Source organism: Oryctolagus cuniculus, chromosome 10 (assembly GCF_964237555.1).
Source record: "Oryctolagus cuniculus chromosome 10, mOryCun1.1, whole genome shotgun sequence".
In the NCBI taxonomy this organism is placed as follows: Eukaryota; Metazoa; Chordata; class Mammalia; order Lagomorpha; family Leporidae; genus Oryctolagus; species Oryctolagus cuniculus.
Window position 1 is genome coordinate 54,136,157 of NC_091441.1, and position 20,050 is coordinate 54,156,206.

The 20,050-nt window shown below is 48.9% G+C and overlaps 1 protein-coding gene across 3 annotated transcripts in view; it reads left to right on the top strand.

Annotated features, from left to right (window-relative positions):
- Positions 1-20,050, top strand: part of ANKRD29 (ankyrin repeat domain 29) — a 53,503-nt gene that overhangs the window by 6,420 nt on the left and 27,033 nt on the right. Inside the window, exons 2-5 of one of the 3 annotated variants that reach the window (XM_070049916.1) lie at positions 7,855-7,965; positions 11,906-12,248; positions 13,810-13,908; positions 18,870-18,968. In XM_070049916.1, the coding sequence (XP_069906017.1) occupies positions 13,828-13,908; positions 18,870-18,968 (180 nt within the window). In that variant the 5' untranslated portion in view covers positions 7,855-7,965; positions 11,906-12,248; positions 13,810-13,827. The remainder of the gene's footprint in view (positions 1-7,854; positions 7,966-11,905; positions 12,249-13,809; positions 13,909-18,869; positions 18,969-20,050) is intronic. The other 2 variants (XM_051851339.2, XM_070049915.1) reach the window with 2 other exon arrangements.

Genomic DNA, 20,050 nt, shown 5'->3' on the forward strand with positions numbered 1-20,050 from the left:
ACCAGCTTCAGTTCATTACTTGGATGAGTCACAAGAAAATAAATGAACAAAATTGTGTATTTTTAAATTATTTATTTACTTGAAAGAGTTACACACAGAGAGAAGGAGAGGCAGAGAGAGAGAGAGAGAGAGAGAGAGGTCTTCCATCCACTGGTTCACTCCCCAGATATCTGCAACGGCTGGAGCTGCACCAATCCGAAGCCAGGAGCCAGGAGCTTCTTCCGGGTCTCCCACGTGGATGCAGGGGCCCAAGGACTTGGGCCATCTTCTACTGCTTTCCCAGGCAATAGCAGAGAGCTGGATCAGAAGTAGAGCAGCTGGGACTCAAACCGGCACCCATATGGGATGCCAGCACTGCAGGCGGGGGCCTTACCCACTATACCACAGCACCAGGCCCCAATGTATATATATTTTTAAAACTGAAATACAGCCGTACCATATCGTTCACCCAGCTAAAACATTCATTTCAGTAGTTTGTAGAAAATTCACAGATTGTACAATCAACGGCACAATCAAGAACATTTTAATCGCACCAAGAAGAAACCTCACTCCCGTGAGCAGTCACTGTTGCCTCAAACCTCCTGGCTCTCGCCAGCTGCTCAGCCACTTTCTGTCTCTATAGATCCGCCTGTTCCAGCTGTGTAGGTTTTCACAGACTTTACATTTTGTCTGGAATTCTGAGGTTATGTGTGCCAACCTCTAAGGCAGAATTCCCAGGGCAAATTACTTTTTCTCTTCAGTTTGCTCTCACTTACAGAAGTGTAACAATAGGGTCGGCATTGTGGTGTAGTGAGTAAAGCCGCCACCTTTAAAAAGCTGCGGCACCGACATCCCACATGGGCACTGGTTCAAATCTTGGCTGCTTCACTTCCCGTCCAGCTCCTTGCTAATGGCCTGGGAGAGCAACAGAAGATGTCGCAAGTGTTTGGCCCCTTACAACCCATGTGAGAAACCCAGAGGAAGCTCCTGGCTTCTGGCTTCCACCTGGGCCAGCCCTGCCATTGCAGCCATCTGGGAAGTAAATTAGCCAATGGAAAATCTCCCCCCCCCCTTCTCTCTTTTTTAAAGATTTATTTATTTATTTGAAAGTCAGAGTTACACAGAGAGAGAAGGCAGAGATAGAGAGTTCTTCCATCTGCTGGTTCACTCTCCAATTGGCCGCAACAGCCGGAGTTGCGCCAATCTGAAACCAGGAGACAGGAGCTTCTTCCGGGTCTCTCACGTGGGTGCAAGGACCCCAGGACTTGGGCCATCTTCTACTACTTTCCCAGGCCATAGCAGACAGCTGGATTGAAAGTGGAGCAGCCAGGACTCGACCCAGCACCCATAGGGGATGCTGGCACAGCAGGCAGCGGCTTTACCTGCTACGCCACAGCACCAGCCTCGAATCTTCTTCCTTTTTTTTTTTTTTTTACAAAAAGCCGTTGAGGTGTACAAGGTTAAGCCACCACCTACAATGTTGGCATCGCATATAGGCGCCAGTTTGAGTCCCTCCTGCTCCACTTCCGATCCAACCCCCTGCTGTCGCATCTGGAAAGGCATCTGGTTCGACTGGTTGGGCCTCTGCCACCCATGTAAGAGACCTGGATGAAGCTCCTGGCTCCAGCCTGCCCCAGCCCTGGCCATTGCAGTCATTTGGGGGAGTAAACCAGTGGATGGAAGTGCTCTCTCTCTCTTTCTGTCTCTGTAACTCTGCCTATCAAATAAATAAATAAATCTTTTTTTTAACAAAGCCAGTGACATCTTAGAAGCATCCTCCCACACATGACTCCCCAACCCATCCTTAAATCCTTGTTTTATATATCTAGTATCACAACTCATTACTGAATACAGCTGATATTCTCTCCATTCATTAATGAGTGCACAGTTGAAGTCCCTATTACGCTGAACCCCTTTAAAAGTTAATTGCTTAAAGCTGGACCCCCTGTAAGCTTTGAATGGAGTTCAGCTCTAACTTGCTCACTGCTACTGTTTCTTCCTGCGCTCGCATGTTGCTGGTGTGCTGACGCACAGTGCATGAACCAGAATCCTAGCAGAAAAGCAGACAAATGTGGAAGTTTACGCTCAATTTTTCTCTCCGCGTATAAAATATAACCTCTTGGGCTCTGGACCCAAACAGACTTGGGTTTTCTTTTTTCTTTTTTTTTTTTTTTTTTTTTGACAGGCAGAGTGGACAGTGAGAGAGAGAGACAGAGAGAAAGGTCTTCCTTTTGCCGTTGGTTCACGCTCCAATGGCCGCCGCGGCCGGCGCGCTGTGGCCGGCGCACCGCGCTGATCCAATGGCAGGAGCCAGGTGCTTCTCCTGGTCTCCCATGGGGTGCAGGGCCCAAGCACTTGGGCCATCCTCCACTGCACTCCCTGGCCACAGCAGAGGGCTGGCCTGGAAGAGGGGCAACTGGGACAGAATCCGGCGCCCCGACCGGGACTAGAACCCGGGGTGCTGGCGCCGCAGGTGGAGGATTAGCCTAGTGAGCCGTGGCGCCAGCCCAGACTTGGGTTTGAATTCTAGCTCTGTTACATGGATCAGCCAAGCTCCCAACTCGATGACATCAAGTCATTCATGTCCGTGCCTCAGTTTCCTCGTTGTCAAGATGAATGTGAATCATGGGGTGGCTCTGGGATTTCAATGATTAAAGCAGTTAAAATGCTGAGTGCACTGCCTGAGCCCAAGCACGGTCTCAGCCTTGGTTTTGGTTGCTGGGAAGGGCTCGCTGGCCTCAGTGCAGAGATTAGAACAGTCAGGAAGGAGGTTCAGTAGGTGTCACATGTGAGGGAAAGGGCTCTGTAGTTTGTGTACAGCATGTTCACATGCACCGTCTCCTTTAAAGCCTACAGGGCTTGCCCCTGCCCCATGCCACAGCACCTGGATCATGAGCAGCTGTACCCAGGGAGTGTGATTTATGTGAACCCCAAACAGAGGTAAGAACCAGGGGCTTTCCGCCTTGGCAGGAGAGGAGCTCGGAACGGGAACGAGCAGGGAGCCCTGGGCGTGACCGCCACCACCGTGTTCTTTGCTGTTTGCAGAATTGGCAGCAGGCAGCACAGTGCGATGGTTAAAAGGCCAGCACAGAGAGCGGACTGCCTGATGCTGAGGCTGACTTGCCACTTCCCACTCGCCTCGTCTGTAAAACAGGACAGCGACAGTGACCGTGGCAGTGAGCTAAGATTAGGGGTGCATGGGCTAGCTATGTGCGGAGGATGTACCACGCAGGCCAGGAAGCAGCCCAAGATTCCTGACCCCCAGTGAATGTGTGGCCGCAGGGTGACAGCAGCACTTGCCTGCTTCTTTGCTGGACGTCTCCACCGAGATGTCCCAGAGGCACTCGAAACAGCACGTTCAAGGCTGAACTCATGGGCTGTTTCTCCCCAAAATCTGTCCCTGCTAGGGCATTCCTGACTTTCATGAATGGCACTTCAGTCTCTAGGCACAGAACCAGGAAGCTGGGAGTCCCTCCATTCGCTTTTTCCATCCAGTCCAGCACAGAGTCACAACCTAGCACTATTCCAGTTAGTTCCTTATGAGGTCTCCAATCTGCTTCATTTTCCCACACTCGGGCCCTCGGACCTATTGCCTGTCTGCCTAACAGTCCCCTTACCCTTGTACACACTGATCTCCATCTGGCTGCTCAACCCATTCTCCCTGCAGCTGCCACAGGGACCTTTCTGAAACACAAAAGTGAGGGTATCTCCCCACCTTAAAATGTACCCTTAGGGCACACGTTTGATACAGCAGTTAAGACACCTTTGGGGAGGCCTGCATCCTATATCCTATCAGAGTTCCTGGTTCTAGACCTTGCTACTCTGCTTCCAATGTAGCTTCCTGCTAATGCAGACCCTGGGAGGCCTCAGAAGTGATGGGTCCCTGCCACCCATTAGGGAGATCCAGGCTGAGTTCTTGGCTTCCAGTTTTTGCCTGGTCCAGCCCACAGCTGTTGCAGGCATTTGGGTGTGGAAAGTGAATCGGAGGATAGAACTCTCCCTCTCTCTCTCAATAAAATGGAAAGGGAAAAAAAGAAGCAGTGCACCCTTGACTCCCCAGTGCCGCCACCGTAAAGTCCAGATGGTCCAGTTCAGCACCATGCAGCTTCCAGAACCCAGCCCTGACTCCCTGCCTGCCAGCAGCTCCAATGCCCTTGCTGCCTCTCATTCCTCACTCCAGCCACGGAGCAGGTGGCAGTTCCCAGGATACCGCGCAAGCCTCAAGGTCTTTGCCTCCCCATCCCCATCTGAGACTGGGTACTTACGTGAAGAGAAGAGGTTCGTGCACAGGTTTGGAGGCTGCAAGTTCAAACAGCACAGTGCGGCATTGGCTCTGACAAGGGCCCCCTTGACGGTGTCACCTCATGGCAGATGGCCCCACAGTGGTGGGAACCTGCAGAAGAGGTCACAAGACAGGAAGTCAGAGCACAATGGTCCCCCAGTGCCTTCCAAAGGCAGTGCCCCCAGGTACCTTACAGCCTCTCCCTAGGCCCCAGATTTTTTTAATTCATTAATTTGAAAGGCAGAGTTACAGAGAGGCAGAGGCAGAGAGAGAGAGGGAGGTCTTCCATCTGCTGGTTCACTCCCTAGATGGCCGCGCCAGCTGGAGCTGCACCGATCCGAAGCCAGAAGCCGGGAGCTTCATCCGGGTCACCACAGTGCAAGCCCTACCTTTTAAAATCCCACCATTTCTTTCTTTCTTTCTTTTTTTTTTTTTTTTTTTTACAGGCAGAGTGGACAGTGAGAGAGAGACAGAGAGAAAGGTCTTCCTTTTGCCATTGGTTCACCTTCCAATGGCTGCCGCGGCTGGCGCACCGCGCTGATCCGATGGCAGGAGCCAGGTGCTTCTCCTGGTCTCCCATGGGGTGCAGGGCCCAAGCACTCGGGCCATCCTCCACTGCACTCCCGGGCCACAGCAGAGAGCTGGCCTGGAAGAGGGGCAACTGGGACAGAATCCAGAGCCCTGACCGGGACTAGAACCCGGTGTGCCGGCGCCGCAAGGCGGAGAAAAATCCCACCGTTTCAACACCACCACACTGAGGGCCAAGCTTCTAACACAGGAACACTTGGAGGACAAACCACATCCAAACCACAGCCGCTCAGATGCTGGAACCTCAGAGGAAGCCAGGATGGCCAACCCAGCAGGGGAGGAATCCCCAAGACCATTCTAAAGGGAGAAGAGGCCCTGGCTGGCTGTCATGACAATAGGCATTGGCTGTTCTCTTGTGGTTTTCCTTTTTTTCTTTTTTCTTTCTGAAGGTATTTGAGGTTAAAGTAAAACAGTCACTGCAAGTGAATTCACTTTATCATGCGCATTTGTTCAGATTTCAGAGAAAGCCAGCAGAGCTGTTCCACAGAGCAAATTAAGTTATTCTCCTGGTTGCTCCTCACAGACTTCATTTTGACCTTGCATTCTCTTTATTAAAAGGCCATTGTTTCGTGATTTATTTCATGAGGACAGGTCAAAGCTGCCTTGCCATTACTTCGCCCAGTTACTAACAACTCACAAGTGAGACCCACCCCAGTGCAAACATAGCAAATGCTAGGTGTGAACGCCACAGCTGCAATTTGGCTCAAAAACTCTAGGACAGGAAAATTTACACCTTCCAAGAAGGCAGTTTGTTCATCTGGAATTTGGGGTGATTCTTTGCCTCCTAAATGAGCCAGGAAACTATTCGAGGGTGTTTACCTTCCTTGCTGTTCTCACCTCCAGGTCTGTACATGAGCACCAGGGTGGGTGTGCTGAAGGGCATCTGAAATGAGATCCTGGCACCAGCAAACATTGTCCTCACTCTGCTGTCTGCATAATTCCCTTTCAGAGGGCTTTGTGGAATAGCTGAAATTACTGATATTTTCTTTCTAGCCAAGTGAAGCATTATATTTAATGCAATACAGTAGCCCACCCCCCATCAGCAAATGCCACCAGTGGCCATGCAGATAGTAGTACCAAGTCCTAGATAAACTATGTATTTTTCCTATACATACCAATGATGAAATTTCATTTATAAATTCAGCACAGTAAGAGATGAACAACTAACAGTAAAGTAGGACCATTGTAACAAAAATCGCAGCATCACTGCTGTTGATCTTGGGGCCATTGTTAAGTAAAATCAGGGTTCCTTGAGTACAAGTACTACTATACTGCAACAGATAATCTGGTAATGAGGCAGCCACCATGTGACCAGTGGGCAGGTGGAGTATACAGTAGGGATATCTGGATAAAAGGATGATCTGTGTCCTGGGCAGGACTGAATGGAATGGCATGAGATTTCATCATGCTGCAGAGACCTGCACACAATTTAAAACTTAGGAATCACTTACTTCTGGAATTTTCTGTGTAGTGTTTCTGGACCATGGTTGACTACAAGTAATTGAAATCAAGTAAAACTCTGGATAAGGGGGAGCCACCATGTCAGCATGCAAGTATTCAAAAGGCAGTGCAGAATATGCCTTTGGTGTCAGCAAGGTATTTAAAACCCACCCAAAAATGTGCTTTCATTAAGCAATGTGACTATTATAAAACTTTATGAGATTAGCACAATTCTTTATTAGTACCAATACTCTGAATTTATTTTTTTAAGATTTATTTAATTTTTTGAGATGCAGATTTATAGACAGAGGGAGAGACACAGAGAGAGGTCTTTTACCCACTGGTTCACTCCCCAAATAGCTGTAATGGCCAGAGCTGGGCTGATCCGAAGCCAAGAGCCAGGAGCTTCTTTTGGGTCTTCCATGTGGGTGCAGAGGCTCAAGCACTTGGGCCATTTTTTGCTGCTTTCCCAGGTGCATTAGCAGAGAGCTGGATTGGAAGTGGTGCCCATATGGGATGCCAGCGCTGCAGGCCAAGGCATAACCAACTACGCCGCAGCACCATCCCTCAATACTCTAAATTTTGCGTATTGATTCTAATCTTCAAGGAAAAATAGCTAGAGGGGAGGAAATTGGCCCTCAGCAGCATTTACGGTGTGTAGGGCATGTGTTCAGCAAAGAATCTACATCATTTAGTCCTTCCTCAAACTTCCAGGTAGGCCCTGTGCTCTCCACCTAAGCCAAAGGAAACTGAGACTACCAAGGGCCAAGTCGCCTGCCCAGAGCACCAGGGCCCAGAGCTGTCTGGTCCCAGAGCCAGTCTCCCTCCCTATCACAGGCTGTCCTCTGCAAGCCCAGACCGGTTTACCACAAGGAAGGAAATTGTGCTTGCACTCAGCTCCGCCATTCATTTTGGAGACCGTAGCTGCGGTTACAACTTTAACTCTGCAGCTGTCAAAGGACTTAGCAGTGGAGTGCCCAATCTGCGAGGATGCGGAATGGCATTCTCTGCCCAGGGTTCCTCGTTCTCAGCCAAAGCCACGGGCAAGTTCCAGCCAAAGCGAAGCAGCTCGTTGGAGGAAAAGTGAGGCACTTACCCAGATAGCTGGGACCAGACAGAAAGTGTAGACGACTTAGAAAAAGTGCAGGGAACCTGCTTTGGGAGGTTGGACCTGGGAAAAAGTTCGCTCCGCTTAGAGGTCAGGAGAGCTTTGGAATGTTTCAGGGAATCTTCTCATTTCCTGTGAGCAGAGTGTCGACCTGGAAGCATGGGGTCAAGCAAAAAGGAACCTGAACAGAGGCAGGAAAGCGAAAACATTGATGGGAAACGGGACATTGGAAGTGCCCCACCTAGCAACCCATGGCTCAGGTGCCTGGTTCCAAACCTCCAGTTCCAGTGTCTGATGCTCCTCCCTGGTTGGGAGGGGCCAGGAGCCAGGAGCTTCTGCCAGGAGCCAGGGCCCGCACCTGAGAGCCCTCCCCCGTTTGAACGGTGTCCTCCGTTCTTGCAGAAGCGGCCACAGGGACTGCTGGTGACTGAGATCCTGTCTCATTTTGCCCTTGCAGAAGGAAACGCCGCTTGCCAACGCTGCGTTCTGGGCTGCACGGAGAGGAAACCTGGCCCTGCTGAAGCTGCTGCTGAACAGTGGGCGCGTGGACGTGGACTGCAGAGACAGCGTACGGTACCTGCATGGCCTCGACGCGTCCCCTCCCACCCACCCCCGCTATAGGCGCCAATCTGTTTCCCCCTCCAGGTGTGTGTGCTTGCCTGGGTGAACTCAGAGAGGCAGGGAGACACTGGATGCTTGAGACCAGTGGCAGCCACTGTCAGGACAGCGCCGTGTCCCTGGGCTTCAGAACTGGCACGTGCCAGGGAGAGAAAGGTGTTGAGCGAAAGCATTCAGACCACTGCTTTTGTGGAAAGAGGGAGATGATTTAGAGCATGCATGGGCTGCCGTGGGCGTGGGAGTTCTGTTTTTCCTACAAGGATGAGAAAACTGAGAAATTGAAGCTTCCTCCCAGCTTCTTAGCCTTTTCATTGCCTTTTGCAAACACAGAGATGCTAATTAGAAGGGAGACTAAAAACAGATACTCCTGTCCACTGGCAGGCACCGGGCCAGTTGGAGCCCCTGGCTTCTCCGTGCCCAGCAGGGCTTCCACAGCTGCCTGGGGCGGGGGGAGGCCCTCACAGGAGAAAAGAAGAGCAGAGTTTGCTGCACTTGGCCCATGGGGTTTTGGGGCAGGATGGCTCCCAGGTGCACCTCCAGATCCACTGCACACTTGCCCATCTGGGTCTACATCCGGGAGTCTGAACAGTGTGGAATGTCCCAGTGGCCTCACTTCCCTCTGGCCTTCAGCACCGTGTGGCCAATGGCAGGGTGGGCAGTAGCCAGAGGCGGGGAGGAGAGAAGCGAGTGTTGCCCCCACCCCCGTCTGTCTGGCTGCAGCTCGCTTGCTCGCTCTCTCTCTGCATCCTGAGAGCTGCTACCATCCCCAGGCACCTTCAGGCTTGGCTGTCCATGGAGCACCACTGTCCCCAGCTTCCTGGACTACGCTGCTCTTTGCAGTTTGCCCACCCCCAGGCCACAGTTTCGTCAACAACCTCTTTGTGGAACTTTCTTCCGATTACCCCAGTGTAAATGCAGTAGCCGTTGTGTGGCAGAAGCCAGATGGAGAGCGGGTCTTGGGCATCAGTGAACCGCCTGCTGTGGTGTGCCAGTTCCTGCACTGCACTGGGCAAAACGGTGGAGTTCAAAGGCCACTTGGCACTGGGGCCTCCCGCACTGACTCCTCAGATGACCACTTTCCCTCTTTTCCTTAAAGTCACTCTTTGTCAGACATCTCTACGACTTCCTCCTGGTTTGTGGCTTCCCAGGGCCAGACAACATCCTCCCCCCACCCCCACACACACATGTACTCAACCTTTCTTTCTGTCACCTTCTTCCTTTTTAAAGATTTATTTATTGAAAGGGCAGAGAGCCAGATTTCTTTTTTTTTTAAGATTTATTTATTTTACTTGAAAGCCAGAGTTACACAGAGAGAGAAGGAGAGGCAGAGAGAGAGAGGGAGAGAGAGAGAGAGGTCTTCCATCCACTGATTCACTCCCCCATTGGCCGCAATGGCTGGAGCTCTGCCAATCTGAAGCCAGGAGCCAGGAGTCTCTTCTGGGTTTCCCACATGGGTACAGGGGCCCAAGGGCTCGGGCCATCCTCCACTGCTTTCCCAGGCCATAGCAGAGAGCTGGATTGGAAGTAGAGCAGCTGGGGTTCGAACTAGTGCCCATATGGGATGCCGGCACTGCAGGAGGTGGCTTTACACACCAAGCCACAGCGCTGGCCCCTGAGAGCCAGATTTCTTCCATCCACTGGTTCACTCCCCAAATAGCCACAACAGCCAGGTCTGGGCCAAACAAAAGCCAGGAGCCAGGAACTCCATCCACGTCTCCCACGTGAGTGGCAGGGGCCCAGGCACTTTGGCTATCTTCTTCTGACTTCCCAGGAGCATTAGCAGGAAGCTGGATAGGAAGTGGAACAGACGGGACTCGAACCAGCACTCAGATATGGGATGCTGGTTTCATAAGCAGGGGCTTAGCCCACTGCCCCACAACACCAACTGCTCTCAGCTTTTCTGGCACCTGTTCTGCATTAGGGGTCATCTCTCCCATAACCCCTGTCCCTCCAAGATACACTGTCTCTGTCTGCAGAGTGACCGCCAGCTATTTGACAAAAATGCTGCTTCCAGGAATGGATGCTGATATACTTTTTAGGTTACCCTTCCTCATTTAAAATGAAAAATGTGCTTTCTGGAGAGATGATTCTGTAACCCAAAGGGCAAATCTACACGATGGCCACTGCAGACATCTCTTGTCTTTTGAAAGGGCTCCTGAGGCTGGCGGAGACGGAGATGCTGGGAGGTACTGGGCAACAGTGCAGCCTTTGCTCTCCCGGGAACATCACTGGCTGAGTTCTTGTCTCCTCCATGTGCGGCCTGAGGACAGAGTCCAGTTCCAGAATGGCTTCTGATGATGGTGATTGATCTCAAGGCTAGCATTGCTCTCACTTAGGGAGCCAAGCCCCAGGATCCCCTGGGAAGCCAGTGAGAGACGTCAGAATGCAGGGACTCTTGGAGTGTCCCAGGAATTGTTCCTAACCTCAAGCAGGACCATGATCAAACTTTTCCAACAAATAGCCTTGTAAAGCACAAATATTTGATTTCTGGGCCACCCACTATACCCCAGAGCTTGGGTTTGCCAACACTCCCATCTCCACTTACTGTCTTTTATGTGATGTGTACATTTTTTGCTTTGCTCATCTTTTTTGACAGAAGCGTGTGCACTGGCAGGATTCATTTAGCCTATTTAGATGTGTTAATATATGTCCTTTTTTGTTTTGGACTTCCCTGTGTTCATATACACCAATATGTCAATTCAGAATCAGTGCATTTTTTAAAGATGCAGCTTAACATTAATGAAATGAAATAACCTCAATCTTTAGAGAATTGAAATTAGCCCACCTAACAGCTTTTAAGCATAGTGGGACTATTTTTGTGTGGGTTAATATAACACTTCTTTATTCTTTTTCTCCTGTGTTCCAGACTTTTTCTCAGGTGACCATGATGTAGAATTGAAATATATTCTGTGAAGGAGTAGTATTATTTGATTCATCTTTCTTTTAAACAGAGGATCCTAAGAGTTGTTTTTCTATATCTCCAAGCTAAGTGCTTTGTAGTTCCTCCAGCTCGCAATTGACTTTTGAGACTGGGGGGACCTCTGATAAAGAAAATTTCTCACCTCATGTTAAAGGATGTAGTCATCCCTTGTCTGGTCAGACTGGTATGAAACCAAGTGGTTTAGCCCATTTGGGCTGCAACAACAAAACACTTCAGCCTGGAAGTTTATAAACAAGAGAGATTTATTGCTCACAGTTCTGGAGGCTGGGAAACCCAAGATGAAGGCGCCAGCAGGCCTGGAGTCCATGCAGGCTCATGGTCTGCTTGCTGGGTGGTGATTTGTCACTGTGGTCTCCTGGGGCGGAAGGGGGCGACAAGTTCCCTTCTGCCTCTTCCGGAAGGGCTCTAATCCCACATATGAGGGCTTGCGTCCCACAAGGCCTCCCCTCTTCAAACCACCACAATGGGGATTAGCTTTCTCAGACCACAGAACTAAGGGTGCTGCTGCCTGCTGTCTAACGGAACATGTCTCCCATCCAGCAGGAAGTTAGTAATAGCAAGCTTGCCACTTCAGTCATGAGGAATACACAGAGTACAGCTGAATACTGGGTGCTACAGCCCATATAGATCTTACATCCAAATGTGAAATGTGTTCACTCAGGACAGAAGAAGTATCATGGAGCCTGCTATAAAGTTATTAGCTTTTCTTGACTCTATTGTACTTTTTGTATTAAGCAAACAAACCAGACTCTCCCCAAACTAGCGTGATCATTTATAGAAGTCAACAAAAATCAAATGATGAACTAACATTTACTGAACTATCATAACATTAATTTAATGTCTGATAGTTACTGAACAACTAACATTCCTGTGCCTAACCACATTTCTTGAGTGATCTTATTTACTGATTTATTCAGGCAGATGCTTTTATTATGCCCCCATTTTACAGATTTAGAGAATGAAACCTTGAGAGGTTGCAGAACAACCCAGATCAGCCTGTCAGTGACCATTCAACTAAACTGCTTTCATTCTGGCCGGTGCCGTGGCTCAGTAGGCTAATCCTCTGCCTGCGGCGCCAGCATACCAGGTTCTAGTCCTGGTTGGGGCACCAGATTCTGTCCCGACTGCTCCTCTTCCAGTCCAGCTCTCTGCTGTGGCCCAGGAGTGCAGTGGAGGATGGCCCAAGTGCTTGGGTCCTGCACCTGCATGGGAGACCAGGAGAAGCACCTGGCTCCTGGCTTCGGATCAGCGCGGTGCGCCGGCCGCAGCAGCCATTGGAGGGTGAATCAACGGTAAAGGAAGACCTTTCTCTCTCTCACTGTCCACTCTGTCAAAAATAAATAAATAAATAAATAAACTGCTTTCCTTCAAAGTCCCCCACACAGAACGATTTCGAAGACTGTGAGATTCATGTTAGCTGCCCTGTACCTAGTGCGCCTTCTTGGTGTATAGGTTCATCTGTCTCTTGTCATCCACTCCTGAGAGGCAGATGGCTGAAGATGCAGAGGCGGTGGAGAGAATTTGAATTGCAAGATCTTGAAACCAACTGCAGGGGCTGGCACTGTGGCATAGCAGGTAAAGCCATAGCCTGCAGTGCTGCCATCCTATATGGGTGCTGGTTGGAGTCCCAGCTGCTCTACTTCCAGTCCAGCTCTCTGCTATGGCCTGGGAAAGAGCAGGAGATGGCCCATGTCCTTGGGCCCCTGTACCCTCATGGGAGACTGGAAAAAGCTCTTGGCTTCTGGCTCCTGGCTTTGGATTTTACCAACTCCAGCTGTTGCAGCCATTTGGGGAGTGAACAAGAGCATGGAAGACTCTCTCTCTGCCTCTCTGTAACTCTGCCTTTCATATAAATAAATAAATCTTTAAAAAAACGTAAATTAACCTTCAAAAGCCCAGTTTAATCGGAAGGGTCCATGTCCATGGTGTACTTCAAGTCCTTGAATCTTAAAGCTGGCCGAGACCACAGCCATCAGCCTTTCCCTTCCCACTCTTTTTAATGACCAAGTAAATGGGTCCCCATTACTGTGAGCAGCTCACCCCAGGTCCCGTGGTTGATGAGAGGTGGACTTAGCCCCTGGCCGCTGACCCTCCTTGCATTGCAGTGCCTTTCATCTTTGCCTGAATCATTTTGAAGGCCAAGACTTCTAACCACAGAAAACCAGCTGGCACCTTTTAACCCATTGGTTGCATCAGTAGCAGCGTTGTGGCTCAGGAATCATTACATAGAACTCATAAAGTGAGATATTACATTACTGTTGTAATAATTATGGCTCACTTGGACTGTGTTTCTAAAGGATATGAGATAAATTTTTAAATTGAAAATTCCAGCCTCAGCAATTTGTTGCTTTGCTTTCTTATCTAGTCTGCATTCCAGATTACTGATGAGGTACTTTCTTAAAAATTTTTATTTATTTATTTGAGAGGTAGAGTTACAGACAGAGAGAGGAAGAGTCAGAGAAAAAAGTCTTCCATCTGCTTGTTCACTCCCCAAATGGCCGCAACAGCTGGAGCTGAGCTGATCCAAAACCGGGAGCCAGGAGCTTCTGCCAGGTCTCCCACACAGGTGCAGGGCCCAGGTACTTGGGTCATCTTCCACTACTTTCCCAGGCCATTAGCAGGGAGCTGGATTGGAAATGGAGTAGCCGGGACTCAAACCTGCACCCGTTTGGGATGCCAGCACTGCAGGCAGAGGCTTAGCCTACTATGCCACAGCACCAGCCCCAGCGTGACAGGGAAGTTTGCGCCCAGTCATTTTCTGAGTGGAGCTGGCATCTGCGCAGTCTTCCATCCCGGGACCCCTCTGTGTGACATAGTGGTGGCCTAACTGTTCGTCTGTCTCCCCCCATCCAGCACGGCACCACACTCCTCATGGTCGCCTCCTACGCTGGCCACATAGACTGTGTGAAGGAACTGGTGCTACAAGGAGCAGACATCAACCTGCAGAGAGAGGTAGGTCAGGTTCTGCACTTGAACGAAAAGGGCTGAGGGAACTGGAGTTTGCCTGTCGGAGAACTAGCGAGGAGGGCAAGAGCCATCGTTGCTTTGCTCCTACCCTAGAGCCCACTGTGAAGTTTTCTGTGCCTAAGATTCTGCCACAGAAATGGGTCATCATTGGGCACATCTGAAGTCACACATGTCCTCCCTCAGCCCTTAAACACACACACGTTTGGTCTCCAGCTTAAATCATTCCTCCTTCTTCCCTTGGTATGAGGTGCTCCCGGATTTATGGGATTTTCGTAAGAGATGATAGTCTTAGAGGTTAGAACCTCCGACCTGCTCATAATGAGGCTGACTTGCTAGGACTGCTCAACCATCCTCACCCAACCACGTTTTCCAGAGACTTCTCTGAGTGGCCATGTGGGTGAACTTGGGTTAAAATATGAGCCTGCTGCCATGTTTCATTCAAGTGCAACCTCAGATAAAGGGGAGTTTGGTCTTGCCAGAGAATCTATTCTTGGTCCAATCTAGAGAAGCAGTAGAGAACTGGGGTATTTTTAACATACTTTGGGATAGATCTGAAGAGGCTCCAGATATCTGCAAGCCAACCCAGAGCCTGGTGAGCTACTCTTTCTGGAGATAACATGCTCAAGTCCTTCCCAGAGGAGAGCCTGACCTCTGGGCTCTCACTGACCCAAACAGAGGTGAACATCCTTGGAAAGCCCCAGGCTAGACTGAAAGCCAGGTTTAGCCTGATCCAGTCCTGTCCTGGGATAGCTGTTATTGGAGAAAAGTAACTCGTCAGCAGAGCTTTCATGGAGACATTCTTCCAGTCTGGACCACAGCTCCTGAGTGGAGCAGGACATTCCAGGTCTAAAGACTGTGTCATAGAGTCCCAAGGAACATCCAGAAGTCTCTTGCATCACCCTGCGGTTAGTGGAGGCCTTGGCTGGGAACTAGGAAAGAGTGACACCTGACACTTGGCTGGGACCTGGTTCCCTGCAGCCCTGGCTCAGCAAGGGGAGAGGGTCCAGTGAGACAACAGGGGATCCAGTCGATCTTCTCACCAATTCTTCTGAGTCATTTCCATAATGCTAGATCCTTGTTTTAGGACATGTTTACTTCAGCACTTCATTTCTTTTTTTTTTTTATTTAGTAAATATAAATTTCCAAAGTGCAGTTAATGGACCACAATGGCTCCCCCCCCCCCATAATTTCCCTCCCACTCACACCCCTCCCATCTCCCGCTCCCTCCCCCACTCCATTCACATCAAGATTCACTTTCCTTATCCTTACATACAGAAGATCGATTTAGTATATATTAAGTAAAGATTTCATCAGTTTGCACCCACACAGAAACACAAAGTGCAAAATACTGTTTCAGTACTAGTTATAGCATTACTTCACATTGGACAACACACTAAGGACAGATCCCACATGAGAAGTAAGTATACAGTGACCCCTGTTGTTGACCTAACAACTTGACACTCTTGTTTATGGCGTCAGCAATCTCCCCAGGCTCCAGTCGTGAGTTGCCAAGGCTATGGAAGCCTCCTGAGTTCTCTGACTTCGATCTTATTCCGACAGGGTCATAGTCAGCAGCACTTCATTTCTTCTGAAATGAGAATGTTTGAACCTGAGATAAGAATGTTTAGAATTATAGTTTAAAATTTTCCTAATCTTTTTGTTTTTCCTCTCTTCTTTGTAGTCCATGTTTGTTATAAGTTCAAAGAAGAGATGGCTTTTCTCTAAATAAAAATAATATGGTCCAGATATGCTTACTCAAAAACCTTTATCCTGAAGGGCAGGCTCAACATTCACAAAAGTCTCTTTAGAACAACTGAAAAAAAAATGGGGCAGAAGAGAAATATTTGGGTTCCAGCCAACATAATGGTTTTTATAGTTTTATGTTGACCTATGTGTTTGGTTCCAATGGCTCAACTAATCTTGGAGATGAAAACTCTTTGGCATTGAGAACAGAAGTCCTTGGGAATTCTTAGCAAAACAAATATTCTGATATTGCAAAAATAGATGGTGAGTTTCAAAGCACCTGTTTTGGAAGCTGAAAGAGTGCCTTGCGGTGCTTTGAAACTCACCATCTATTTTTGCAATATCAGAATATTTGTTTCCTAAAGAAGCACTTGCTATTGTTTTCTTTGGTTGACTGTCTAGGTAACAGAGCTTGTTTCCAAACTGGAAGCGAATGATCCTGAAAGATCATTACCTTAGAGAGTCGGCAGAATTAGCTGACTGTAACTCTCAGGCCTGGGAATTGCAAATGCTCTTGGCAGGGAGCCCTGGGTTTCAGTAGAAAAGCACAACAGTTGAAGACCTCCACTCATCTTGCAGACTGAGAGTTAGCTCCTGTAGTCTACAGATTGCCGCATGATGATGGGTGGCATGTAGCTTCCAACACTGGCTGAAACTGCTCTCACTATGCTTTTTATAATCAATGTGTCAAGAAAGCTTATTGAAAAAAAATCCTTTCTCTTGAAAAAGAAACGATTCCTAGGAAGGCACCTTGCTAGTCTCTCAATTATCTCTGTTAAGAAGGTGAGTTTTACTGTTAGCCAAGTTTTCTCATCCAGATCTGTTTATGCCTTAAGATTTCTGGAATCCATTGCCCTCGCTGTCGGAGCAGTGGAAAGGTGCTTCCTCCCCAGGTCTCTGGGAAACAAGGGAAAATTCACTCCTGACTGCAGATGGCAAGGCTCTGTGAGTGGCCACGTTGCCTGTGCCCCTGGGCATAGCCTGAGGTAGAGGGTTAGATCTGGGTTAGATCCAGGTTAGATTTGGGTTTTCTGGTTAGATCAGGTTAGATCTGGGATAGATCTGGGTTAGATCAGGTTAAATCTGGGTAAGATCTGTGAGGTCTCTTTGAGTGAGACCCTCAGCTGTTGAGCTGGAAGTGCTACGATGTCTCTCTACAAGAAGCATCAGAAACAGGCTGGATGAGCATGTCCATTTATTAGCAATCAGACACAGACTTTTGTAGGGTAAGAAGGAAAGAAAAAACCTCTGATAGTAACAGCAATTCTGTAGGGCAGAAGGGGCAGCATGCCAAAAGACCCCTAACCAATCGACTTATAGCTCACTTAGGCCCCTGGGCTCCTTTGTGCAGCCGGCCCACATCTGGAATGTGGGAGTTGCTTATCGGCTCTGTGTTAGTCAATATAAATGCACATCCACAAGGCTTCCAACAGGAAGGGGCGGGTGGTGGGGGAAATGGGCCTGGAGCTCCTGCTGCCTGCCAGCAGCCAGGCTGTGGGGTCCCTCCCAACCTCCTGCTTGGACAGGGCAGCCAGTCTTATGGGATCACCCACAGACCTGGGTTAGATCTGTTAGATCAGGTCAAATCCGGGTTAGATCTGGGTTAGATATTCTGCCTCGATGTCGGCCCTCACTGCTCACCTGCCTCCCACTTCCTCGGGCCCTTAGGGTGATCAGTCATCCACAGCACTTGCTCTCCTGGCTTTCTCTCCCTGAGTGAGAGACCCACTAGCTTCACAGTCCCAGCTAAGCTGTGGAAAGAGGGTTTTCTTTGCACAGTGCCTGGCCATTAGCTTCCTCCCATGCTGAAAGCATGGAAATGAAGAGCCTGTGGTAGGAAAAATCTATCGGCTGTAGATGCAGTACTGCGACGTTGCTCACGTGACACACTGATTTGGGTTCCTGTCTACAAGAGGTTTTGTAAAACTGGCTGAGAAGAAAAAGTATTTTTAAAAATTGTGTCTGAGAATGTCATGATCAGCTTAAAACTTGGAATCAGGCGGTTTCTTAGTGGGTCCCATTTCGAGCAAGGTTTTGGGGCCTGTTTTTCCTGTGGGCTCACCGTTACAGAAGTGGATTCTTGGTTGCACGGGTAGCTTTTGACTCTAAGACACCACATTGCATAACCAAAATTCGACCAGAATGCTTTCTGTGTTAACAAATGCTAGTGTTTCCCAACCGCTGCACCAACCGGCTTCCTGTGGCTGCCGAGACTGGGCAGCCTGCAAACAGCAGGGACTAATTCCCTCGCATACCTGGAGGCCGGAAGTGCCCAGGCAGGCTGTGTGGGCTCTCCTTCCCCCTGGAGGTCCCGCCCCGTGGCTTCTATGGGCTGCTAGCGTGCCGTAGCTCACACAGCACTCCAGTCCCGCCTCTGGGGTCACATCGCCTCTTTTTCAATTTTAAACAATTGTAGTAAGATATATGTAAAACTTAGCATCGTGGCCATTTTTCTGTGGCCAGTTCAGTACGTCCATAAAGTTGTGCAGCCATCACCAGCGTTCATCCACACAGTCCTCATCATCTTATGAAAACTCTGGCCCCATTAGGCAGCAACTCCACGTTCATCTTCATTTCTGACTCTGTGAATGTTGCTGCTTTAGATGTGACAGCAGAACCATACTGTGTTTGTGCTTCTGTGCCTGGCATGCTTCACCTAGAACGACGGCTTCAAGGTTTTCCCTTGTCATAACACATGTCAGAATGTCCTTCCCTTTCAAGGCTGAATACTGTTCCACTCTGTAGGTATACCACACTTTGCTTATCTCTTAATGCCCTGATGGACAGTTCAGTTGTTTCCAGGTGTTAAGCATAAATGATGCGTGCGCCTCTCTTACAAGGACGCCTGTCTTGGGATTCAGAGCCCACCCAGGTAACCCAGGATAAATCCCTTCTCTCAAAACCATGAACTTAATCCAACCTTTGGCCTTATAAGGTAATGTTCACAGGTTCTGTGAATAAGGATGAAGAGGTATCTTTTTGGGAGCCCCTCTTCATGCCACTACACCAAGAATAAAGCTTTGCTTTCGTCTTGTCACTTGCCTGACCAAGGAATAGCATCAGTTCAAACGCAGTCTCTTCCTAGGATGGAAGGCTACTATGCAAGGATGTTGTGTTGTTTTCTTTGCCACTGTGTACATGGAATAAAACACGACCAAATGTCTTCTAAAGCCAGCCTCTCCCCTCCCCTCCTTCTCTCCCAGTCAGGTACAACCGCCCTGTTCTTTGCTGCCCAGCAAGGCCATAACGACGTTGTGAGATTTCTCTTTGGATTTGGAGCATCTACTGAATTCAGGACCAAGGTAAGAGAATCGTCTTGATTTCATGCCCTGTTGAAGAGTGCCAGCAGTCAGGGGTATGCGTTTCTGCTTCCCTTTCTAGAAGATTCTCAAGTCTGAGGAAGTGGCTATCACAAGGCAGCTGGTAATGGTTCAGGAGTGGTCCTAGGGATTCCATGTAATATATCACATTTTCACTCTGGACCCACGACTAGAAAATTCTGTGAGGATTTTCTCAGACTCCTGCACAGCTGACTCTCCACTCTGCAACGCTGTTTCGTAACCAGGAAGGGAACAGGAGGAGGCGGCTTTCTAACTTTCCCCGTCCTGTGTGCTTATTTTCCTTCAAGGTTAATCCAGACCCACAGTAGGAATTTCTGGGAGTATCAGTCTGAGCCTTGTAAGCCTCAGGGATTGCTGAAGAGGGAACTCGGGCAGACAGCTTCCTTGTGTGAGCTGTTGTCAGGGAGACGTGTGATAGAATCAGAGTTCACACAGTGGGCGAGGAGTTGGGGTTCTTCCTTTAAAGAAGTTATTCTTGGGGCCCAGCTGGTGAAACCACTGCCCATGATGCTGACATCCCACATCAGTGCTGGTTCGAGTCCTGGCTGCTCCATTTGCTATCCAGCTCTCTGCTGCTGTGCCAGAGAGAGCAGAGGATGGGTCAAGCACCCCTGCCACCTAAGGGGGAGACTAGGAGGGATTTCCAGGCTCCTGGCTTCAGCCTGGCCCAGCCTTAGCCATTTTGGCAATTTGGGAAATAAACCAGCAGATGGAAGATAACTCTCTGTCTTTACCTCTCTATCACTCTGCCTTTCAAATAAACAAATATTTTTAAAAAGAAGTTACTCATTTTCATTTTTGGCATATAGATAAAGATTATCTACAAAAGATCAAGTTTGTTTTCACAATATGGTTTTTACATAATGTTTTGTAATAGAAGAATTTGAACTGCCATATATTTTTGTGATTGTCATCTCAATTCTGGCATTATAGTAATTTAAAAAATGCTTAAAATTTGCCTGAGTTGGGAATTTTTAGGTTTTCTTATTGAAAAATAAGGGACATATCAAGGGAGTTTCCAGTGGTTTTTTTTCCCTGTTAAA